The 18,994-nt window shown below is 44.7% G+C and overlaps 1 protein-coding gene across 1 annotated transcript in view; it reads left to right on the top strand.

Annotated features, from left to right (window-relative positions):
• The window catches only part of ULK2 (unc-51 like autophagy activating kinase 2), a 49,799-nt gene extending 33,252 nt beyond the window's left edge, over nt 1-16,547 (top strand). The window contains exons 16-27 of the mRNA XM_025214836.1: nt 2,386-2,531; nt 2,760-2,840; nt 5,746-6,032; nt 6,144-6,337; nt 6,820-6,929; nt 7,710-7,862; nt 8,581-8,789; nt 10,012-10,190; nt 11,122-11,240; nt 11,837-11,994; nt 13,692-13,827; nt 14,691-16,547. Coding sequence (XP_025070621.1) covers nt 2,386-2,531; nt 2,760-2,840; nt 5,746-6,032; nt 6,144-6,337; nt 6,820-6,929; nt 7,710-7,862; nt 8,581-8,789; nt 10,012-10,190; nt 11,122-11,240; nt 11,837-11,994; nt 13,692-13,827; nt 14,691-14,758 — 1,840 coding nt within the window. The 3' untranslated portion in view covers nt 14,759-16,547. The remainder of the gene's footprint in view (nt 1-2,385; nt 2,532-2,759; nt 2,841-5,745; nt 6,033-6,143; nt 6,338-6,819; nt 6,930-7,709; nt 7,863-8,580; nt 8,790-10,011; nt 10,191-11,121; nt 11,241-11,836; nt 11,995-13,691; nt 13,828-14,690) is intronic.
• Nucleotides 16,548-18,994: the final 2,447 nt, after the last annotated feature.

Genomic DNA, 18,994 nt, shown 5'->3' with positions numbered 1-18,994 from the left:
GCCCTGCCTCTCTCTCTTTTCTTTCCTCCCCTCAGCACTCATTTCCGCCTGTGCGCTGGAAGATGACCACGCTTGTCTGCAAGCCAGTTACTTCTCCTCTCAATTGAATTGTACAAATAGTTATTTATGGATCAAGGCAATTCAAAACAGATATTGGAATAATCTACTGGGAATGGCTGTGCAGTACAGCGAGAGTTTCTCTGCTCTCTCTTTCTGAGAAGCTTAAATTGCTTGGTTTTCAACTCTGAAATGTTGCCTGAGGAAATAAAAGCATGAATTCTTGCTCTTTTTGTTCCTCCGCCTTTCCTGTATTTTTTTTCTATACGTCTTGAAATGAAGATGTCCGTAATAAATTCTGTTCCAGCTTCATCATCATAATAGGATGGATGGCAGTGTTTTATATAACACAAAGGGAATTGGGAATTGCTGGGTGGCACTTGGTAATAAAGTTTGCGCGTTCTAGACTTGCTGCTTCTTGTCACACTTCCAGACTTGGTGTTTCACAGAGGTTTAGGGGTGTGGGCGGCTGTGGTTCAAGGGACAGGTTATTTGAAATGTGGTTCCCTTTTTAAGAACCAAGTCACAGTTGCTTGGATTTCTCAGGGTTTTAAATTTTGAGGTTCTGCTTCTACACTTCTTGGGTGTGCCTTGACTTGGTTTTGAATAACTTGTTCCCAGCACCTGATCCACACACAGGCCCAATACTGCAGACTCAGTATTGTTGTAGGCTCCCTATTTCCACCCTAGTGATAGGTGATCACGATGGAGTCTGCTGCTGCCACCTGCCTTCCACTCCATTGCGTGTACAGCGATGAGAAATCAGCAGGCTTAATTACCTAGGTTGTTACAGCCAGTGTCTGAATTTGGTAAGATGATTAGTCTAAAGGCTATAAACCTTCATGCTGAATGATATCTCATTTACATTTCTCCTGTTTAATATTATATTACAGCATTAAAAGTCAGGATCCAACTGTGATCAAAAGTGTCAAATGCTACTAGCTTTTGGTGCAAGGGGCTCAGCTTAAACCTCATTAAAATCAGGTTATGAGCCGCTTTAAGTGCTTTTCTAACACACTAAGAACTCCTCTTTTCATTATACCTACCCCTTCCACATATATGTGCTCAAGATGATATTCTTTTGAATATCAGTATTCAGCGCTTGCCTGTGCCCCCCCATTTCCTATAGCAGAGGGCATAAAGATCAGGACAGTCACAGCCTGCGTTTGCTTCTTATTGTCCATCACTGCAAAGGTAGAAGTAGTGCAGTCTCCATGTTCCTTGCTCTAGCAAGAAACTAGCTTTCCTTCAAGTGTTATAGTTGGGGTTTTTTCCTTTTGCCTCTTGGGTAAGAGTAGTAATAAATTTTTCAGCTTTATTCAAGGTACCTTTGCATAGCTCAGGGTGATGGAGCTTAATTCACTGAACTTCTAGGTCTACCCATCCTGTAATGTTGCTGTCAGACTCGGCAAAGGATCCTTTTATAAGTGTTAGTTCTTCAGGAGGCCCCCAAAAACCAGAAAGGCAAAATCAAAACTCTTCCTCGAACAAGTTATCCTAGGGCCTTACTCAAAGACTGTACCTAACATGGAATCTATTTACCTCTCCGTTTTCTCCCCAACACATGTCCCTGGATGAGGAGAGACTCCATATGTTGCAGGAATGTTGGATGTCTCTTTCCAAGTAATTCGGGTGTTTTCTCCGACTTTCTGTAATATTTACTTGAAACAGGCTACAGACAAGCTGGAATGATCACAAGTATACTGAGCGGGTCTCAGACTGTGTTAAAACATGTTATGTTAACCAAAAAAAAAAAAGTTTCACCTGGACAGGGCTCACTCCTCCACCCTCTCACCAGGCAGCTTCTGGCCAGCAAACATTTAGATATCAGAAATCTGCAGGCTGATGCCATGGAGTTTATGTGCACACCTTCAGCGCTCATTGTGGCCTGGTGCAGGCTTCCAGGTGGGTGGGCACTTTGGCTGGGTAGTCTTCACTTACACACCTCAGACACTCGGTAGTCACCCAGATTTGAAAATCACTCTGTCCCTTGAAAAAAGAACAGTGACCTAATCTCGAGGAAGTGTAGTTCACTGAGAGATGGTGTCAACACAGGCTCTTCCCCACCACCTCTGTCCCCACTGACGAGTCCTATTTTGGGGATTTTTATTGGGGAAGAAACTTGAGCAAGAGTTGCAGCTGCCCTGACTTCCATCCTCTGCTACAGGAAACAAGGAGTCACATGGTTCACAGGCACAACCCTGACAGATTTGAATTCTTTTGAATGGAGTGTCATGCATGTGTGCATATGGCAGTGAAATCTGTGTTACACTACACTGCAGTTAGTGGCAGGTAAGTAACCATCCTTTCTGATTGCAATCCCTCCAGATCTGCAGTGGTGAGACGATCCAATACCAGCCCCGTGGGCTTTATGAAGATGGGTTCTTGCTCTCCAGTACCAGCCGACACTGTGCAGGGGGTTGGGCGCAGGCTGTCCACGGGGTCTTCAAGACCATATTCTCCTTCACCGTTGGGTAAGTTAATAAATTGATAGATAACGAGTGAAAGTGTACCTTGAGTGGTCCATTTTTGTTGTGAGATTGGTAAAAGTATGTGTCCACACAGTTCTTGCTTACAAAAGTAGTTTGTTAAGCAGTTAACAGGAGCATGTTTAAAGAAAGTCAGCTGTCTGATTGATTGTTTCTCTTCAATTGTAAAGTATAAAGCATACACCCTTACACTTCTGCTTTTAATTCGAACAGTTGGAACCATACCTGAGCAGCTCGGACACTGTTGCTGTGGGCAACCTCAAGGGCATGAATCGAGGAGTAGAAACTCTTCAGGTGGGTGCTGTTGGTCAGTGCAGACAACCAAGTTCAATTTGGCCACATGTCTAAAAGCCCTTCCCAAAGAGTGATAATTGTCATCCCCCCACTTCGCAGATTGGGCGTCAGGGGCATAGACAAGCAGAGTGGCTTTAGAGGGAAGTGAAGCAAAGTATCTCTGTCCACAGACCATGCCTTCCTCCCTAGCCCTGTGGTCAGATCTCTAGACAAGATTTACCATTCTGTTTTACACAACACTAAAGAGCAGCTGCTAATTGTGGTTATTGAGCAAGAATGGAGAAGGACTAGACTAGTAACTGGTAGCCACTTGTTTCTCAGCATCTGGTTGTGAGTGGCTAATGCTGTCATGCTGATATTCAAAAATGGCAGCAAGAAATGCCAGTGTTCAGTGTTCCCATCCTCGTTCCCTTGGGGCATTGACCAGTGTCTGACACTAGTTGCCAGGCAGTCAGTAAGCTTGGTCAGTCATAAATTATTAGGACATGCAAACAGTAGACTCTGGGGAGGGATTGAATTGAACTTTATGATGGTTTGACATTAAAGATGGACCCTCTGCGGAGCATAAGAAGGGGTACTGAGGATAGCCCAGAAGAGTGCAGCACGCCACTTCAGCTGAGCATTAAGTAACGACTTTGCAGATTTCATTGTTCCTCTTCTCTGTTGTAAATGTTAAGCCCGGGCCATTTGAAGTAGTTGTTTTGCATAAATTGAAATGTGTCCCATAAGCATCCTGTGGTGAATGAGCCTTTTGCTCCTAGAGCAAATGTGGGTAGCCTCCAAGTGTCATAAATACCTGACAACTGTTTTGGCTGTGCAGTCCATGTTCTCTGTCAAAAAGATAACCATTGCAGTTATCGCTCTTGCTGCACACCTGAATTACCTTTTGCCTCAGATAAGCCCTACAGGACAGGCTTGAGGCACAATATAAGGAAGCTTGAGCTCTCGCTGTATTTGTGACTTATTTTATGGGCATGATTTACAGGGCTGAGTCGAGTACCTTTGACCAGCAATGCATTTGCTTATGTAACATACCCCAACTGTTTTTTTTGTTTTGTTTTTTAGCAATGTGCTTGCTTAATTCTCACTCGTGACCCTTTCTTAAGTGCTCTTATTTGACTTTATACCATTCCTTAGTATTAAAATGTTGCAGTGGTGGTTTTATTGTGTAAGATGCCACAAACTATATTATAAACGGACTTAAAATTCTTAAAGCCTTGGAAATTATGGCTGCCTAGAATTGAAAGGAAACCATAGATCCTTCGCTCAGATTTTTCCTAAGCATTAAAACTATCCACCTGAGTGTTGCACCTCTGCCCAATAAGCATTCTGTCAGCGTAGAAAAGTGAGCTATTTGTGAATGAATCCTAAACCCATGGAATTCAAAAGCCCCTCCTGATGACAGTGGGGCGAGAACAGCAGCTGGTGATTTGGGTGAGACTCACTTCCAAAGTGCGAGCTGATGTGTTTGGAAGTGGACTGGCCAAAAAGGCAGAGGGATTTTAGTCAAAACTCCCGGTTGAGAATTTAGTGAGGAATGAACACAAGCGCTCTGGAAATAACCTTCCTGCTCACAGCTCCAAACCAAACACTGCTGAGCAGAAAGAGGGTGAGGTAGCTCAAGCTTACTCTAACTCATTAATATAGGCCAGAGAAGGTTAATGAAATCTTGGCTAAATCAGTAGGCGATTTTATAGAGCAAACTGCAAGAAGTGGTTTTATGATGAGCAGTTCTTGAAACACTGATTTATGAAACTGAAGCACAGTTCAAAAGGCTGCTTTGTGTAGCCCTTAAACTGATATATTGCTGCAATAACTTAACAGGACAGTGTGAAAAAGCAACAAAGACATTAACAGTTCAGTTTATGGGGGAAGTTCTGAGTGAGAGTGTCAGCACTTTGTTCCCAAAATTGTCTGAGATTATGGAGTGATGCTTGTTACGTGCAAGGCTGTGACCATGAGGCTTCAGCTTTATGTACAGCCCTCACTTGACGTGATATGTCATCTGAATGACCATGGGCACATACAGGAAGAAGGTGCCATCAAACTTCAGACTGCATAAACAACAACACAGAAGACTTGAGCAAAGTGGGTCCTGTGGATCCTCGTATTTGCACTAGGACAATCTGACATTCCTGACCAGGAACAGACTTGTTTCATGCGTGGAAGTCTGTAAGAAAGACAGACAGATGGCCAGAGTAATGGTCTTCCCTTCGTATTTCACTGCTCTTGTGGTCTCTGCTCTCTTTGCAGGAGCCACGAGGGCGAGTCGCCCCTTGTGCCTGCAGACAGATTCGTTACACTTTTTTTTTTTTTTTTTTAAATAATTAATTTTAGTCAGTCACTTTGTGACGTGATCAAAAGATGAGCAGAATTAGGAAAAGGTCTTTGCTTTTTCTTCTTTCCCATCTACTCCGTTTCCACCCTTTAGCAATGATTGTGTGGAAGATTTTCCTTTGGTAAATACTGTTGTTTTTAAGTAGCTTTTCAGTGCTGGGATTCTAAAAATACTCCCTTTAGAAGTTTTTTTTGTCAGTGCAGTTCCGTTACTGCAGCAATTCTTTAAGCTAGGCTGTTGCAATTGAGATGTTCCTGTTGGAGCTGGCTGCTTCACTTATTGTGGCTCAGCTTGTCGCAAGTAGTCGGCAGCCAGTACAGCTTTCCCTTGAACTCCTGATCTTCATCGCCCTGGTATATCTAGCCTTTAGTCTGAATAGCTGGTGCTCTGAATCCGCTGCTCTTAACATCTGGCCAGCTGGTAAAGAGTCATATTTCACAAGGTTAGAAGAGCTCTGTCTTCTTGGATGAACTTCAAAGTCTCTTTAAATGTGGCTTTCTCTCTTGCTGAGAGGATCAGAAGCAGGGCTAGCAGAATCTCACTTTTCTACTCGGTGTTTCTCCCCAGGTTCTCCAGTACCACAGTCTCAGTCACCTCAGTCCTTCATGATGGGAGCCAGGTTGCAGAGTGCTCCGACTCTTACTGATATCTACCAGAACAAACAGAAGCTCCGAAAGCAGCATTCGGACCCCGTGTGCCCATCATATGCAGGGTATGGGTACAGCCATTCTCCGCAGCCAAGCAGGCCTGTGAGCCTGGGAACGTCACCTACAAAACATATGGGATCATCGCCTAGGAGCTCAGACTGGCTGTTTAAAACTCCATTACCAACAATTATTGGCTCTCCCACTAAGGTTTGTTAAACATTATTCTGTCTGAAGATAGGAAGTGACACCATAGTGCTTACAACTGTTCCTCTTAGGAATGTGGACTTGCATGCTAACCAGATTCAATGCGTCTTCCAGGCAACTGCTCCTTTCAAGATACCCAAAACTCAAGCATCCTCGAACTTGCTGGCTCTGGCTACTCGTCAGGGGTCAGCAGATGCTCCATTGCAGCCTAAAGATGCAGCAGACCCAAGGGGCTTCATGCACTTCCACTTTACGCAAGGCGGTGAAAAACAGGTTGCAGAGCATCACAGCAAGGCAGCATTTGGCAGGTAGAACACACCGGGGTTTATAAACAGCAGGAGATGCACAGGTGTGAGACTGACCTGTAGCACATTTGCAATGTCACTTGCGATGGAGACATTGGGGTACATGCTAGAGAAACATTCTGTGCGGCGTATTTAAATATAGTGTTAACTTCCTGGAGTCCCTCATACAGCTGACAAAGTTCCCTTTGGTTTATTTTGATCTTCTGAACTTGGCGTGCTCTTCTCCAGCATGAGCCTCCTAGTTTTTAATTCAAAAGCATGATCAACTTTATACAGATAAATTTGAAATGAATAACTTTTGTAGAAACCTCTTTGAGTCCTCGCGTTGTAATAGAGGGGGTCCTGCGTTGATTTGCTGTACCCCCCCCTTGGGGTATTTTTATCTATTTAAGAATTCTATATAGTAGCACCTACTTGTCAGCCATCCTCAGGAGCAAGGTGTGCATTGAGACTCTTGTTCTGAAGCCATTTGCTCTTCTGTCTAGATCTGTCAGTACTGGGAAGCTGTCGGATCAGCAAGTGAAGGCTACCCTTGGGGGCCAGTTATATCAGGGCAGCACAGACAGCCTCAATACTGAGCGACCAATGGACACAGGTAAAGAACAGAGTAATGCAGCCAAGTCGTCACACTGGGAAGAGTTATGGGTATGATGGTTGTGTCGCCATATCATGTCAGCCCACATGTCTGGAAGATGACTTCGTCCACATGTTCAGCAGCTCTGTAAAGCGTTACGCTGTTGCCAGCATATGTAAATATCCGTCACACGGCTGCGCTAATGACAAATATCAGAACTGTATGTGCTGGCTTGGGATTTTGCACTTCCCTTATTGCGGCTCCGTTTCCTAATTCCAGCTTATTTTCACACGGAGGCAGTCTCCATTGTTCTGCTTCATATTATCTTTTAAAGCTAGCAATTTATGCCTTTCCAGAAAGCAGTCTACAGGGGATTACGGCTAGAGTTCCTGCATCTTTTTTCCTTAAACAGCGGATATATGCAGGCAGGTCTAACTTCTGGCCTCCAGGTTTCTGCTTACATTAGGATTTTTAATAGTATCTCTTTCCGTACGTTTAAGCAGTTTCCAGAGCTTTCAAAAATAGTCTCCGATTTTCTTTGCCTTAAAGAACTTAGACCTAAGAGCAGTTCATGTTATGTGGAAGGGGACAGGAAAAGCCAGAGGTGCATTACAGTCCTGCCAGCTCTGCTTTCAGTCTATTCGCATCATTTGTTCTCAGACTTACCTTGTTCTTTTTCTAATCCACAGTGTGCATGTGTGTGTTTTCCAGGTGTGGTGTGCAACTGTATCAGCAATGGGGGACATGATTTTTTTTTTTTTTTTTTTAAAGTCTAACATACTATGTAATCTTGTCTTCCAGCTCCAGCAGGAGCCTGTGGAATTGCAATGGCACCTCCTTGCATAGGAACTGGAGCAAGTTCCAGGGCTGTAATGTTTACTGTAGGGTCACCTCCGAATAGCGCTACCCCTCCTACCTGCACCCACATGGTCCTCAGAACTCGAACGACTTCAGGTAAGACACCTCTAAAAACAGTTTATTTTTGGAAATCTGAATTCTCTCGTTTCTCTGCCCTTTGGGACTGTTTGAGTGTTTGTGCAAAGCTTAACAGTAGGGCCTTGGGGCTATTTTAACAGCAGCTATTTAAGCAATAAGTATGGTGGGAGGAGAATTTGGATACTTTTCTGCCTTTTTTTAGAGAGAGGGATGGGATTGTTAGTTCAGTGCTTTGCAGTGCACTCCCTGGTGCTTGAGACAGCCTGCACCGTGTCGTCATACTGTGAGGGGTTCAACACCATCTGTGACACCAGCAAAGAAAATTTAAATTCCCCAGCCTGTTTGTCCTGTGCAGCATGCAGGACATGAAGCACCCAGTGTACCCACTGGCTGCATTCCAGCACAATGGCATGGGGATGTGAAATACAGAAGGCATCAAGTTGGAAGCCCTTGTGTATTCAAGAAATGTAGGTGTGCAAACCGTGCAAGCAGGACTTGAAGACTCGACCAAGTAAGTATCTACAGACTTTCACAAAGTGTGTTTTAGAAATCTCACTGTCCAACAGAGGCTGGTGCAAGGTGCTCTGCAGATTTTATATAAAGTACATTAAGAAACAGCCCCCATAGTGAATTCATATTATTTATTACTTTGTCATTTACTGTCAGCCTCAGCCCAGAGCTGCAGATGGACCAGCCTTTGGGACTGACTGTTTGGGGTTTTTTTTTTTCCTTGCAGTTGGATCCAACAGTTCTGGAGGGTCTCTCTGCTCTACAAGTGGCCGTGTATATATGGGCTCCCCTCCTGGTATTTATATGGGTTCTTCTCCCCCTGGAGCAGACCCAGCTCCAAATCTGAAGTACATGCCGTACGGTACTTCACCTCCCAGCTTAGAGGGCTTTATCACTTTTGAAGCACCCGAACTACCTGAGGAAACTTTAATGGAGGTACAGAAAAAAATAATGTACTGTTGTAATATGTCTGATGCTAGGAGACTTGGAAATAGTATGAGAGAGGTTCCAAATCTTACCAGGTAGAGCTTTTAAAGGTGTTCTCTTCACTGTTCAGTGTTCCTTACCAATTTTGTTCTTGTCTGCTGGACAGTTGTTCCTTGCTTTTCCTGTATCTGATAAGTGACAATAATAAGCATGGCTGTTGTGGTTCAACAAAACTTTCAGCTGCTGGGTCCCCCTTTTGGTGCCAAGCCTCTATACATGTGTGCTGTTTGTGACAGTGTCTCACTTGCAGTAGTCTAGTGTTTCTTCACAGCAGATGGCGTAAAGTCCTGCTTGTGGCTGGCAAGAAAAAAGTCCTTTTTTAATTGTACTGTGAAATGACCCTTAACACAGAATCTGAAGCTGTTCATGACCGCAGTACCATCATCAAAACACAGATTTCTCAAGGCAAGGACACTGAGCGTATACACCCTTTGGGAGATGGCCTTGGACACTCACAAAACTGTATACAAGGTGCATTTTGGGCTTTGATTAGGCCTTTTGTTCATCCCCCAATAGTACTGGTAAAACTTAGCCAGCAAAGCGGGAGCCAATTTTAGGGCAGGCACAATGAGTGTTGTATCTTGGCTCTGCCAGTCGCCGGGAAGGGACAAGTTGTTGGCCCAAATAGAAATGTTTAGTTTAACTTGAAAGCTCTGCCAGCAGTCAGTTTTATCACAATGAGCCCAGTGTTTCTAAGTCTAAACTTAAATGGGAACAATGCAAATGCTTAGTGTTGAAGCTTCATATGAACTCCTTTTTTTTTTTTTTGGGAAGAGCAAGTATGTTAAGACAAAGATGAATGCTCCTTTTGGCTTCTCATGCAAGTGCTAGCATACTTCTGATTGCAGGAAACATAATAAATAATATACACTGCTTGGGATTTCTTTCATTACTTAAGAGATTTCAACAAATACGGTTCTCTTCTCAGTTCCTTTGGACCTTTTTGGAAGGGTTTTAATGTGCATCTTCGAAATCTGTTAAATTTTTAAAAGACAAGATGACTAACATTAACCCTCTTAAATGTTATTCAGTCTGCTGTTTGGCAGCGATGCTGTGTGTATTCCTGCATACCGTGAGCCATTCGTAGACCAGTCAGTATCCTAACGGCTTTCGTTGACACCGGTTTGTGTCGTACCTTATGGGTTAAATTGCTGTCATCTTTGTTCGGCAGAGAGAACATACAGATACTCTGCGTCACCTAAACATGATGCTGACATTCACAGAATGCGTTTTGGACCTGACGGCAATACGAGGAGGAAACCCAGAGCTGTGCACCTCTGCCGTGTCGCTGTATCAGATTCAGGAGAGCGTTGTCGTTGATCAGATAAGCCAGCTAAGCAAAGAGTGGGGGTAGGTATCTGGCTAAAAGGTCTCTAGAGCGTTACCACCTATGCAGTTCATGTGTGTGCTCTAGTAATAAATTAAAGGGTCCGTGTCTAGCATTCACTGTTCTTAACGCTGTTCAGAAGTGATTGCTTTGCTCCAGCAAACGTTTCATAAAAGCATACTTCTTTAACGGGAAAACACGGTCAATAAAATAGAATAGTTGTTCGAGAGCCCAGTTGCGTCTTTCCTCTAACTCGAGTCATCCCAAAAGAGGGGAAACTCTCTGAAACGTCAGCTGTGGTGGAGGGCAGCCTGTGTGGGCTGATGTGCTTCGCTCTGCATGGGTATCTGAGCTCCGTTCTTCACAGCTTCAGTTATAGGGAGAGGTGAGCACCTTGCATCACTTGACAGGAAACATTTGTGGCTAGCTACCAGCAGCAGCACTGGGTTTTAGGCGGAGGTCTAAGAGGTTCTCACCCCTTTGGAGGTGGGGAAAAGGCTGGGGATGAGAGGTGGGAGGGCAGTCTCCTTCCCTGGTCCTCTTCTATGGAAAGAGCTGCATCTGTGATCACAGACTTTGGAGTAGTCACCCCTGGGGGCATGTGTAATAGTACCTCCCAACTGCAGGAAGCAGCTTATGGTGGCCCTCACGTAATTCTCCTGCACTAAAGGAGCTTCCTTTATTCTGAACCTTCAAACACGTCTGGAAGCCTTTCTTTCTGCCCAGGGAGATGGCTCTTTCAAACAGTGACAGAAGCTTTTTGTGGCATTTTGTACATCTGTTTCTTGGTTCTACTGTTGTCTCTTGTTGTCTGTTGCCAGCACAGTGTGTTGAAGGGAGCTGGTGAGAGCCGTGTCTAGCCGTGGGGTGAATGTGTTAGTTTAAAACAAACAAACAAAATAAACAACATAAAATGTTAAATTACCTTTTTCTTTCTCTGTTTTTCCCCCCCAGACAAGTAGAGCAGCTTGTGTTGTACATGAAAGCAGCACAGTTGCTGGCATCTTCTCTTCATCTTGCCAAAGCACAAGTCAAGTCAGGGAAACTGAACCCATCCACTGCTGTCAAACAAGGTAGAAGCAGTCATTATGTTGAAATGGCATTGTTTGTGAATGATTGCCATATTTTCTGGTGTCTAAGAAGCACACCTCCAAACATTTGGGGGGCAGAGAAGGAAGGGAGTTTTTAACATAATTTGATTGAATTGGGGTCTACTTTTACAACAGCGATTTGTTGGGTTTTTTTTGTTATGCAGCTGTGACAGGCACTTCTTATTTTAGACCTCCTTTGTCAGGGAACAAACGCCTCTTGCACACTAGAAATATGGTATTTGTGCTGTGCTTGAAGCTGTAGTGGTCACTTAGGAAACCTTGACATAATCCCTGGGGCAAAAAGATAACTCTTTCCAGAAGTGGCTGTGGCCAGGCTAGCTGTGCTTCTGTAAAGAGAGAACTGCTGGCACAGTAGCTTTAAATGCACATGCAGAAAGGTGCTTTTAGTAGCTAGTTAAAGAATGGGTGATTATACGTATGAAGTGAAGATGTGTTGAATACATCCTTCCTGAAGCAAAAACGGCACAGAGAATGGCAAAATAAAGCCCCCTGGGTATGTACAGACTGTAAACTCTGGCAAAAGCTGAATTTAACTCCTTCATTGTGACTTTTTCTAGTTGTCAGAAATCTGAACGAGCGATACAAGTTCTGCATCGGTATGTGCAAGAAGCTGACAGAAAAGCTGAATCGTTTCTTTTCCGACAAGCAGAGGTTCATCGATGAAATCAACAGTGTCACTGCAGAGAAGCTCATCTACAACTGTGCTGTGGAAATGGTAAATCATTCCTTTGGCTGATGTCTAGGGCATGGAGATCAGCATAAGTAACTTGTGGTATTATACATTACTGCCATGTCGGGTGACCCTTTCATCTAACCATACTGTACTAAATTACAGAATCAAAGAAAACTAGGATTGGAGGGGACCTCGGGAAGTCACGTCTAGTCCAACTCCCTGCCCAAAGCAGGACCAACCCCAACTACATCATCCCAGCCAAGGCTTTGTCTACCCGGGTCTTAAGCACCTCCAAGAATGGGGAGTCCACAACCTCTCTGGGCAACTTGTTCCAATGTTTTACTATCCTCCTAGTGAGAGGGTTTTGTTTTTCCTGATGCCTAACCTCAACTTCCCTTGTGGCAACTTGAGCCCATTGCTCCTTCTGTCATCTGCCCCCACTGAGAACAGTCTAGCTCCATCCTCTTTGTATTGACCCTTCAGGTAGTTGGAAGCTGTTGTTATTCAATCCCCCTCGGTCTTCTCTTCTCCAGACTAAATAAGTCCAGTTCCCTCAGCCTCTCCTCAGAAGTCATGTTCCCCAGCCCCTGCAACCATTTTGGTTGCCCTCCACTGGACTCTCTCCAACTTGTCCACATCCTTTCTGCAACGGGGAGGTCCCACAACTGGACACAGGACTCCAGATGTGGCCTCGCCAGTGCTGAATAGAGGGGAAGAATCACTTCCCTCGATCTGCTGGTAACAGTCCTACCAATGCAGCCCAGGATGATGCTTGCCTTCTTCGCAACAAGGGCACGCTGTTGGCTCGTATTCAGCTTATTGTCCACTGTAACCCCCAGGTCCTTTTCTGTAGAGCTGCTACTTAACCAGTCAACCCTGATGTCTGTTAGCGCTGGGGCTGATGGGCTGATTTGTTCTCCCCACCCCACAGACCATTTAAAGTTCCTGGTAGATACAGTTGCTCTCAGACTTTCCTACGCGTCAGCAGGTTTTGTTTAGACGGTAAGAAATGTGCTGCTCAGCTACACAATCCGTAACAAGGCTGTGCGCTGAAGCTTCACCCAATAAAGCTTGCTGAAGCAGAGAAACATCACAAATGGCTTCCTCAGTCATCTGGTTTCAGTTGGAAGTCTCCTCTGTTGGAGGGATGTCAGCACATTAATGTAACGTTAACGAACAAATGTGAGGAAAAGTGCTTGTATTTGTGAGAGGTTCTGAGTACATAAATGGGGTTAGCTAAGGCAGGGAGCAAGAGTGGGAAATCTACAGGGGACCTGCGTTTCTGGAAAGAGGCAGTTCTACTTAAGTGGAATTGCATATGTTGGTGTATATATACAGTTGTATCAACCACTCGGAGCACTTGACCTGCACGAATGAGTAGTCAGACATGAAATGGCATGTCTCCCTCGCAAATAAAAGCAAAGGCATATGTCTATTTGTGAGCCTATAATTTAAAATGTATTTTTGTATGGGATGTACTTTAACTATTATGGGCCCTAAAGCATTTTACAGTGTGTGTATGCTGGAGGCCCTTCACTTAATCTGGCATAGAAAGCCTATTTTCCTGTTAATTTCTTTGTTCTATTAAAATGGCAAAACCAGAACAGCTTAATTAAGCTTGTGAAACCATTCCCTTAACGATGCTCTTACTTAGCAGCTAGCCTGTTCGGAAACATCCTTTTATTTCGGCACTTGCGTAGAACAGTCCGTATAACTCTGAATCTGTCGACCGATTCCAGGTTCAGTCAGCGGCACTAGATGAGATGTTTCAGCAGACGGAAGATATCACATATCGATACCACAAAGCAGCCTTGCTGCTCGAAGGACTGACTAAGATACTGCAGGATCCTGCAGATATAGAAAATGTACACAAATGTAAGTCGTTCTGGGTGATGCACTGGGAGTATATTGCGTTAACAGTGACAGCATGTGCGAGTTCTGGACAGCATTACTGATGGTGAAACCTTACCCTCTGCTTTTCTTCAAAATGCAAAAAGTGTTTCATTGCTATAAAAAGTATCCTCAGGCTGCAGAGAGCAGCATGAGCTGGCCTGAGAGGTGAGGGTTGAAGTCCAGCCCAGTTGATATCTATGGGAACTCCTGCTGTTGAGTCGAGCATATCTAGGATTTCACCCCCTTGTGGTGTTTGCTGATCCTATAAAATGCCTTTTCTCAGGGCAGATGCTTTGCACATCTTAAGTCACAAAGCTGTTCAGCACTGTTGTCCTGGCGGAGAAAGTTATTGCTAATCCCAAAGATAAGTTGAACGCCAAAGAACTTTGAGAGGAGCAAATAATGCTTCAGAAATGGAAGGGCCAAAATAGGTCTGTGACTAAGGAAAATGAAACGGAAAAGAGACCCAACGGGGAAGTGCTGGCTTCCTAAACGAGACTAGACGAAAGCAGAGCTGTCAAGCTTGTGTTGAGACGTGTCTGCATAAAACCATCTGATTTGTAGATAGCCTTTCTTTTGATCTCCGTTTGTCATTGCCCCATGTATCAAACTTACAGGGTAGGCACTTAGCTCTGCAAGGACACACACAAGTGTGTGTGGTTGTTTTTATGCACAGCCTCTCCCAAGGGCCTGCTTGTAGCAGCCAGTCTTGAATGGCTTCAAAAGGCTCGGGCTGATGCTACTTGAGCCATGCCAGTGTTGCTGCAGTGTTTTCCCCCTTTTGTGAAATTGGATTTGATGCCCTTGGACTCTGCTTGCATGTTTAACATTTGTCTTGTCCCCAGATAAATCTAGCATCGAACGAAGACTCTCTGCCCTTTGCTACAGCACAGTGGCTGTTTATGAACAGTAGCAGTATCCCAAGGACCAGGTGGCATGAACATAAGGGACCACTTCAATGATATTGTACTACTTTTGCTACAGCTTAATTGTTGCCACTTCCCCACCCCTGTGGAAGATGATTTTTAATTTCCATGGTGACTACCAAAGAAGCAGCAGTGAATTCAAAGAGGAAAAATTCCAAAAGTACAACATTTGTAGAAAATCTGCCTTATTGATACAGTCACTCCTTCCGTTTTTCCTCATAGCAGCAGAATTTAAAAGAATTAGAAAGTTGTACGTGAAATTCTGGCTTGGTCGACTTTATTTTCCTTACCAAGGACTGTAAAGACTGGAGCCCCCTTCCCCAAGTCGGCGCAGTCGTGTTTCCTTAGGGAAGATTCCATTTGAAGGTTTGTGAAGACTTTGTTTTTAATTGCCAGTAACAAACTATTGAATGAAGGTGTAAAACTCCATATGCATACGTGTGCAGTTTGAAGCTTTTTGGGGATAAGCTGGCTTGGATATGAGCTCCCGTTCTAGAGACGGCTCACCGGTCCGCAACGGACGGGGTAGGAAGGAAGCACCTTTTACAGGGGAGAAGACAGACAGTGGAAGAGACTTTGCTCCAGCTGTTCAAACTCCCTAAATGGTTTCGTCAGCTGCAATGGCTACAATTTGATGCTCTTCTTCCAAAACACTTCGTATTGCACTAATTTACTAAAGCAACTGTGTAGTCATTTTCAAAGCTCTATTAATTTAAAAAAGGCACAATGGGCTTTGCTGACACAGTTTCATTTCATTGTATATAAGATCCTTTTCAGAATTTCAGATGTAGCTTCTAGGAGACTTTCAGAAAAACTTGTAAAGACTTGTATTATTCATGTGAGCCTTTCCATTTTATACCTATTTGTCTAATACTTGAGTAACTTACTGCTACAGACTTTCTCAGTAATAGAAATGTTTGAGTTGCTGGTTGTTTCTATAGCGGTTTGGTTGCATCTTCCGTTGTGCATGCAGTACGTGCATTAATGCCTGCAGTCTCTGAGTGTATAGCAGCTTTCTGTATCCTGTTTCCTGGACAGTATTACAACAAATACTGTAAGCTGAGAGGTTCTGTGAGGAGCCGTGTGAGAATGGAGAGAAACTGGGAATCGGCATGCTGATTTGGCGACATGGAATTTGGACATGCAGCGTGCAGACATCAGGGTCGCTTTGTGTGCGTTTTCAGGGAGAGGTGGGAAGCTTCACGTAGCCTTGTAGGCATTTATCATTTCAAGCATCCCTTCAGATCATCAGGGCAGCAATTCTCGAAGTATTTAGGCGAATCAGCTTCTCTGGAAATGGTTCCTGTATTTTATTTGGGGGAATTGTTTTGGGGGAATTTGTTTCATTTTGGGGGGTTTTTTTTGTTTTTTGTTTTCCTTGGTTACTCACTGCTTGAATACTTGAATAAACCATTCTCCAGGACAAAATAATTTTAATCCTCTTAGATACCGTGATCTGAGCTATTTGACAGTTGTACAGAGTTCCTGCACCGGTATTGTTTTAGTATACTGATAACCATGTGTTTCCTTTACTTTGACAAAGTAATGTACTTTTTACCTTTATTTATCTGTATGAAATTCCAGCGGTTCATTTGAAAGTGTTCGTTTATATAATGTTTGTATTTTTAGCTCTTTAATACAGTGTTTCTACCTCTCCTTTGTAACTGCATGCATTCTTGAAACTAGGTAATAACTCACTGAACTGTTGTGTAATAGCCTTTTTATTATGGCCTGTATAAATGTATATTAAGGTAAAATAAACTGACACTAGAAGTGTTTCTATGGTACAGCCTTGGTGCGTCTCTTCTACCTGGGGGCCAGTTGTCACCTTTTGAAAACCTCTGAATCCTTGGTTAAAAGGAGGAGTGAATGAGGCAAGGAGACGGGACTTGCTTCCCAGACTGAGGCAATTCCAGGAGCGGGAAACCGCCTGATGAGCTTGCACCAACGTCTGAGGGCTGCAGCGGGTTAAACTGGACGCTGCCACTCGCAGCAGGTAAGTTCATTCTCCTTAAGCCAAGGCTGCTTGCTTGCTTTCTCCCCCTCTCACTCTGACTGCTTAACGTTTGTTTTCAAACCAGTTTTCTAGATAACCGCTGTGCGCTGTTGAGTGAGGTGCTGCCTAATTGCTTTTAGCAGCAAGGTTCGCTGCTGGACTTGCCAAAACTGGTGCGATGGACAGTGGATTGATGGAGCTGGATGCAAATGACCTTTCCCTTTGCTAATGCTGCTAAAGGTCAGTCTTTCCAGTGAGCTGCTTCCCCAGCTGAGCTGTGTGGCTGGGGAAAGGGCTGTTTTCTCCTAGCCATATTGTCAGGATTTTTGGGGGCCTCTCCCAGAAAAGGAAAACATCTCTTCAGAGCTGGCACATCCCAATAAAAGCCAACTCAAGCGGGAGGAGAAGGGAGCGCCGCCGAACTATCTGGACATTAATCTGGAAACAAAATGAAGGCTCTGATGCAAAACTCTGGGAGATGGACAGCTTTTCCTCAAGAACTCACTGCCTCCTGTCTCCGAATCTCCTCTCTGCTCCTGCCAGCAAGTCTACAGCTGTACAAACAGGAGCGAGAAGAAAGGGCTATTCTTGTGAGCTGTTTTCAGGAGGAGACGACCAGAAAGGCCACGTGCAACTCTGGAAACTCCTCCGACAGAGATCCCCAAGATGTCTTCCAGCCCCAGCGCTCTCTGCATTGAACAGCAAGGGGGAAGAACCACTTAACCCCTTCAGTGAAACTTCCCGGCTGCACCTGTTAGCCTGCGGGGACAGTGTTCGGTACTTACTGTATCTTGCATCTTCTGCGTTGTGTGCAGTGTCCCCTGCAAGATTGAAAACCCCTCTCTTCTGTTTTTTGCCACTTCTATGATTGAGAAGCTCAGTCCCTAGTCAGTCTCCACTTGGGAATTTCATCAAAACAAGTGGGTCTTCCCCCCTCCACCCCCACTGCTGAGATTCCCAGAATATTTTTTTCTTCAGCGAACGGGTCTCTGCCACTTCCAGTTTCAGGTCTGGATTAGTCATTCAGTCGGTCCTTTTAAAAAACGCGATCCAGTTCTTCCTCTTGCACTTTGAGGAGGAGAGGGAGCTGTCCCTGGGTTTTGTGTCCCACACTTGGCTTCTCCTCGCCTCACATAGGCTGCTGTTGTAATCGCTCCGTTTTGTGAGACAGCTCGGCTCTCCGCATGTCTGGGCTGGGCTCCAGAAGTACAGGTGCATCCTAATGGGACCCAGTTTGGAAGCACTGTCTTCTTTTGTGGTCCTGTGAGGTCGCACTGCAATGCAGAGAAATAGCTGGTCTCGCAGAGCTGGTAGAGGAGCAGGAACTAGAGCCAGGGAAGCAGAACATGGCTGTTTCCAGGGCCCTGCGGTGTTTTGAATGGTGGACTGCCAGGCTCATGTACACCTTACTTCCTCGTTACCCTTCTTCCCCTTTCCTCCCCTCTCCTCTGAAATCTTCTGGCAACCTGTCTCCTAATGGGTAGCACTTCCTTAACTACAGCAATGGGATGAAGTCTGGGATTTAAGATTTTGTTGAAGTCCTTGGGTTTTGGCTGAAGCCTTTTATTGAAAAACACACTTGGCCTGTGCTTGGCAGTTGCTCTCACTAGCCAGGGGATGTATTTCTGCGTGACATAGCCTTTAGTGGAAGTCTCTAAGCCAGTTCGGCCCCCAGGTAGCTAACCATGGGTGCTGCCCCTGTACAGACACCTTACCTTAAGCCTTTTGTGGGCAGCTGACTCTAACCTCCCAGCTGAAAGCAAACTGCTCTCCAGGCTTGTCCCAGCCAATCCCTCTTGTTCTTTTTCTTTCTTGGGCTGCTTCACATTTTCCATTGCTCCAGCGATGTCTACAATGCAGCCTACAGATCGTAGCTCTGCATGACGGGCTTCTGTTCTTGCAAACATGAGCTCAGCCACCGCCTCCAAGACACGTGACTCTGTGAAACGAACTGAGCTGCATTTATTCACTGAAGCCCCTTGTACTCTGGCAGGGCTTTGGGAAGCTATTTCTTGCCTGCTTTTACCTCCACGTTCCTACACTATCTGGCATGTTGAAGCAGTGTGGTTTGAAACTGCATTTCCTTGATAAATTGGGGTTTTTTTTTTGCTGTTCCTCTCTGGTTTTGTGACTCCTTTGACTGCAGGCACAATGGACTTGCACAGACAGGTTAAGTACAGAGAGTCAAAAAGCCCAAGGCTAAGTCAATTTGATCTTTATGAGCGAG

Source organism: Alligator sinensis, unplaced genomic scaffold, assembly GCF_000455745.1.
Source record: "Alligator sinensis unplaced genomic scaffold, ASM45574v1 scaffold1801_1, whole genome shotgun sequence".
In the NCBI taxonomy this organism is placed as follows: domain Eukaryota; kingdom Metazoa; phylum Chordata; order Crocodylia; family Alligatoridae; genus Alligator; species Alligator sinensis.
Note: the sequence above shows the minus strand (reverse complement) of the source record. Positions and strands in the feature narration are given on the sequence as shown.